At 45.3% G+C, this 6,000-nt stretch overlaps 1 protein-coding gene across 6 annotated transcripts in view; it reads left to right on the top strand.

Annotated features, from left to right (window-relative positions):
• Window positions 1–5,775, top strand: part of LOC120394273 (F-box only protein 16-like) — a 44,864-nt gene extending 39,089 nt beyond the window's left edge. For 2 of the 6 annotated variants that reach the window (XM_039518515.1, XM_039518516.1), the window contains 3 exons: window positions 2,785–3,010; window positions 5,200–5,368; window positions 5,447–5,775. In XM_039518515.1, coding sequence (XP_039374449.1) covers window positions 2,785–3,010; window positions 5,200–5,368; window positions 5,447–5,537 — 486 coding nt within the window. In that variant the 3' untranslated portion in view covers window positions 5,538–5,775. Of the gene's footprint in view, window positions 1–2,784; window positions 3,015–3,795; window positions 4,148–5,199; window positions 5,369–5,446 lie in introns of those variants that run through there. The other 4 variants (XM_039518517.1, XM_039518520.1, XM_039518518.1 and 1 more) reach the window with 4 other exon arrangements.
• Window positions 5,776–6,000: the final 225 nt, after the last annotated feature.

The following is a 6,000-nucleotide window of genomic DNA, read 5'->3' on the forward strand; positions in this document are numbered from 1 at the left end:
CCCTCTGATACATGACTAAAGTTAAGCACCTGCTTAAGTGCTTTATTAGATCAGGGCCCTAAAGCTTGCCCCATACTATCTGGACCGTATCACCTTGGGAAGTATTGTCCCCATTTTACAGATGCAAAACTGAGGCACAGAGTAGATGGAGTGACTTGTCCAAGCTCACATATTGAAAGCAGGTCTCCTGCGCTTCAGTCCAGGGCCCGAGACAGTAGGTCATCCCTCCTGTCCTTTTTGATACAGAGCCATGCGCCCCCATAGTGAGTCCACCCATTTGGACCTTTTGGTCCCTGCAGTGTTGTCACTGCTCCCAAATGACAGCCTCCTTTACAAATCTATGGGCTCATCTACTAAGACTCCACATAAGGTTTTTGCAGCTGTTCAGCAGAATAATCGGTCTCGTGCCAAAAACGTCCAAATGTCAAAACCATGGCCATTTTATTAGCAAGATGAAAATCACGAAGTCTGACGCTCATGACAGCTGTGAGAAATATTACAGCCTCAGCAATCATGGCTGTTTTTTTCCCCTTTCATGCTTTAGATTCTGTTCTGTGTGAGTGGCTGCTCCACTCCCACAAATGTTCTTGAGTTACTGTTGCCTGTATTCTAAGGTGATCACAGTATTTGGGGTCAGGAACGAATTTCCCCCCCCCGCATATTGGCAGGGAGCTGGTGACTTGAGGAAGGAACATCTTTTAGGGTCAGGTGTGCATTTCCCACATGTCCAGCTTTCTGCCACTGCAGAGGCCTCGGGCAGTGGCAAATCTCAGTTCTAGCCAACTAATATAGCCTCAGTTCTATAGCCTCAGTTCTGCAACTCATAATTTGAGTATTACTTATTTGCACAAGTAGTACCATTGAATTTCCTGGGACTAGTCATGGGAGCAAAAATTACTCTGGGTAATGCTTGCAGTATCAAACTCCTTTGTACATTTCACTCTTCTTGAAAAAGCACAGCCTAGCTTTGTGGTGTAACATGCTTTGCCTTCCTATCCCCAAGCACTCCGCGGCTGAATCACCAAGAACACAGGAGTGCAAAACCAAGGTACAGTCAGCTCATTGCAACAGCCACTGCTTACCCGCCTTCGTGTGTTTCCTTCTCTACTGGAAGAAAAACCTACTGTACCTGTCATGTCCTTGTTTACATTGTCATGCTCAATCACTCACAAGGACATCGTAAGCTGTTGCATACTTCCTGGCTTCTCTTTGGGTTGATGTTTGGCAATCATTGGACTGCTTATTTTTAACTTGAGGATTAAGCACTAAGCATTATACAATATCCATCGCAGTCATATCAAGTGACCACAGGAAAATGCAAAACCGTGTTAAATTTTCTGTACAACAGCTTGATTCTTGACAATAGTCTGCTTATAATAACATCATCGGCCATCATTGCTTCATAGTGCATTTCTAAGCAGATGTTTTATTATACTCATGGTTTTTCAGTATTCTAAACAAGGGATAAACAAATGATTTGGATCAGTTTAACAAGGGCTAGATTGCTAGCAGGCAGCTTCTCATGAGCTGCTTTTGAAACATTTTGGGATTTCTTTAAAAGACTAAATCACTGTAATGGTAGGAATATATTTGGCTACTTCTACTTAATCATAGACATTGACTAGTAAAATGAAAAGATAAAAATTGACCATTGTGTATAAATTCTATGCCTGATCTACCTTTGCACTATGGTGCCTCAGACCTCACAAAGGAAGCAAGGTTGGGCCTGGTCAGCACTTGGAAAGGAGACCTCCAAAGAACCCTGCAGGAAGTGGTGCTGGGGACTCAGTAACTGGTGCAGTTCCCTCTGAGTCAGGTCTGCATCCACCTGCTGCAAGGGGACTACAGCTGCTTTCTTCTGGATGAGACATAAACCACAAGTCCTGGCCACTTGTGGTGGTTAAAGCTTCCACGGCTCTTTTGATAAAACTAGGAGCACTAGCCTCGGAATCTTGGCCAAATTCTAGTGGAGGTAAATTCCATGCTGGTGATCGTGAGTGTTTATTATTAAATCCCACCCGGCAGATTCAGTTCCACCTTGTTCTCTTCACTTCCTCTCCTCGGCTATGGAGCCAAGTTGTTCTGCTTTGCTAGGGCACCCAAGAGATGGTTGCACTTCATTGTTGTTGGAAAAGATCAGTCTAGCCCATGCATATTGCACAGACTGCTGTGAGATTGAATTCGTCTGTAAAGGGCCTTGTGATTCTGAGCTGAAAGGGGCTGTAGAAGTGCAAAGTATGATTAGTGCTAATGCAAACTGCTGCTCGCTGCACAGGTTAAGCTATAAACAGCTAACTTCTTGCCAGCTGGAATCCTTCATAATATAAATGAATACATTGATTCCATAAAGGAGATCAGTCTGGTTCACTACATCCCAAGTTCTGCCCATGGATGTTTGCCCACTGATTTCAATAGGAGCTGTGCACATATGTCTGAGGACAAAATTCGGCCGGAAAGTGTGAGCTGTTGTGGAGACTCAATTAATGTGGGCAAGCCTCCTTTAGTGGCTGCTTCTAATTGGCTTCCTTTGTCATTCATGAAAGGCTGGAATTTTTTCCACTCCACAACCCGCCCCCTAAATATATGAAGTGCTCTTATTTGTGTAGCTTACTACACAGATCTGTGGAATTGTACTAACAGAGCGTAGGTCACTGCTGCAAAACAAAACTATAATTGTATGTCATTTAAAAACCAAGGATACTAGATCGTTTTCAAAGGGCTCAGACATTTTAATCCCCTTGTGGCTGTTAGGAGAATATGATCTTTCTGTTTTTCTCTTCCCAGCTGTCCTTATCTGCAGACCTTGGCTCTAGCCCCAAAGGACCAGTTCGCCCAAGTTGGGCTACTCACCAATCAACAGGGTACCCTGTTACCAAAGCAACAGCTAAGATCCTAGCTCAGAGTGCCCGGTGGAATGCTGGGATACGGCCAGCCCCTGTTCGCGCTCCAGTACCAAAGCTGAGTGAAAGAGGAAAGAAGGCCTTTGCAAGGATGAGCAGAAGTTCTCCATGTTAGTAAGCTGCTCTATCTCGTTGCTTAAGCTACCAGAGAGACGACAGCTCTCTGAGTTTGGAGTTGGGGAGCCATTGGCACTATGTTCCCTGATGCCAAGCAAGCAGCAGTCATTTTAGATGGTGTGAACCAAACTGACTGTAATTTACCAGCCCTAAAATGTGGCGCAAAGACTCACACGTAGCAGTTTCCTGTGGCATCTGTCTCTATGGTGACCAGACAGCACACGTGAAAAATCGGGACAGGAGGTGGGAGGTAATAAGAGCCTATATAAGAAAAAGATCTCAAAATTGGGACTGTCCCTACAAAATTGGGACATCTGGTCACCCTGTCTGTCTCTCATGACTGTCACAGTACCTAAGGGCCAGTCTACACTATAAAGGCATTGACGGGACAGCCATATCGGTACAGCTATCCCAGCAGAGCTCCTTAATGTAGATGCAGCACATCCCTGTCAAAGGAGTTCTTTTGTCGGTGTTGATAAAGCACCTCCAAGAACAACATAAACTACCTGGCAAATGGAATCTTTGGCCAGAATGGGGGAGGGGGTACGTGCCTGCTTGTGTGTATGTGTCCATCCCAGCATACCCGTGCCAGTGAGGGTGTGGTTTTCATGCTCCTAGTCGACGTAGGCATGCCAGCAAAACTTTGTATTGTAGACGTGGCCTAAATGCTGGCAAGAGTTTTGTGTGACATGAACTCCTGGGTGTTCCCCTGTAGGGCAGGGGGTTTGTCTCCAATGTGAATACAGATGTTTTAACACCTTGTTATATATGTGTCTAGGGGCCTGGTGCAGAGCCCATTGACTCTGATGTGCTTTGGACAAGGCCCTGGATGGATGCCTTAGGCTGGGGATTGATAACGACAGATTGGAAGAAGGGTCCCCTCAAGGAATTAGAGAAGAAAATGCTACTTTTACCACCAGTCCTGGGGAGAGGTTTCGAACTGCTGTTAAAACAGTCGAGTGACATCATCAAAAGCAATTTCTGCCATGCCAGCCTAGGACTAGCTGGTGCAGTCCTTACACAGGGCCTTCCCTTATGACATGCTGAGCATCATGCAGAGTAACCTCAGCTTCCAGTGAGCATCTTCCAGGAGTCGCTCAGCACCTGGCAGCATCGGGTCCTCGGAACGTAATCAGGCAAAAATTCAATTGACGCCAGTGGCGGGTTAATAGATTAAGGATTGCAGGATTTGACCCTTATGTTTTTTAAGAGAGTAACCGGTTCAGTAGATAAAGAAACCAGAACGGGCACAGCAGAAGGCATCTGATATGGCGCCATGTAGCAGTTTCAAAGAGAAACTGCAGGTGCAGTAAATGGAAGTGGATTGACAGCATTTATTAATGAATCCCTATGGGAGGAGGGTATGGAGTGGAGTCCTGTGGGGATCCCTTCTGAGCTCCATACCATTCAGAGCCTTCCTTTGTGACTAGGAGCCAAGGGTGATGATCCAGAACTTGGTGTGATCGCAACTGGCTTTGTGGGGGGGTAGGATTTAAATGCCATCCAATCTTGATACGCTGGAGAAGGGGGTGGAATTGAGACAAACGAGAAGTGGGGCATGTAGGAAGGAATATGCAAATGCATCTATATGAACTGGAGGAGGGGCACCCCAGACTGCAGTCAGAGGGTTATAGAGGTAGGGATACACTGCATATAAATCAACAATACAGTGCCTATATATAAAATAGGGCCCTGATCCAGCAGTGCGGTCACATGGACAGAGCCCCAGTGAGGCTCTGCATTGGTCTGCAGTCCATACATGAGAAGCTCATTGCAGGATCGGGGCCTTCAACTGTATTAATTAATTAGCATATCACACGTCCATCAAATGCGACAATTATCCTGCTCCGTTTGACACCGTTCTGGCTCCTGGGGCAATACTGCACTCACTCTTGAGTACTGCAGTTCAAAAAAGGACACAGGAAAATGAGAGTGAAAGCGGAGTTGATCCACACAGAGAAGACTCTTAGAAAATAAGCTGAGAGGAAAGGGGAAGAAGGGGAACTACTGTCTCCAGGCATCTTGTAAAGGAGACAGATGAATTATCCCCACTAGACTATAAGGATTTCACAAGAAATGATGAGCTGTATTAAGTGTAATATAGGTTGATTGCTGGGCAAAACTACATAACCCCTTGTAAAAGAGAGACAGCCAAGTTCTTCTTTACTGTTCACATCTTCAGGGACCTCTTCTGGGTCTCTGCAATCTCCTCTGTGCCTTTCTTACGGTGAGCTGACCAACATTAGACTCAGCTCTCAAGATGAGAGTAGTTTGCCATATTCCCATGACGCTGGAAGTACAGGCAGTAGAATTAGGGATATTTGTAACAGGACCAAATTCTACAAAATGAGGTACTGATTTTGCAGTTTAGAAATAATCTACATGTCCATTCAGTGACTAAAACAATCTGTAGCAGCTGCTAGTCTCAGGATTTTCTCTTTATCCATTCTAGCATCCCCACTGTTTGAAGCTCAGCCCTGGCAAATTCCTCCATCGGACCATGGATCTGATGCAGAGTAAGGGAGTGAAGGTTCAGTGCAATTCATCCCAGTCAAACCGGCTCATCTGCCCAGCTTTCAGAAGATGCCGATCACATCCCTGAGTTACCGTGAAGAACGGATGTTACTGACATTTAAGAATCACGCTCAAAGTCTCAAGGATCCAGCTCCATTTTTTTATATTACTTGTCACAATAAGAGACTTCCTCCCCACCCTCATTGAACTCACTATACAATGGCTATAAAATCACTATACAATGCGGAGAATGTGGAGACCCTGAGGGAGATTTACTAGTATAGCTCTGGGCTAACTGCATTGCAGCCAATTTACACTGAAGGGTTTTTGGGGCAGGGACTATCTTTTACTATGTATACAGCACATTGCAGAGTGGGCCCTCACTATGGTTGGGATCTCCAGGTGCTGCCATAATACAAATAAGTCATGCAAAACTAGGGTGAGCTCAGAATTTGAATCAGTATCTTGT

This window comes from Mauremys reevesii, unplaced genomic scaffold (assembly GCF_016161935.1).
Source record: "Mauremys reevesii isolate NIE-2019 unplaced genomic scaffold, ASM1616193v1 Contig46, whole genome shotgun sequence".
Classification (NCBI taxonomy): Eukaryota; Metazoa; Chordata; order Testudines; family Geoemydidae; genus Mauremys; species Mauremys reevesii.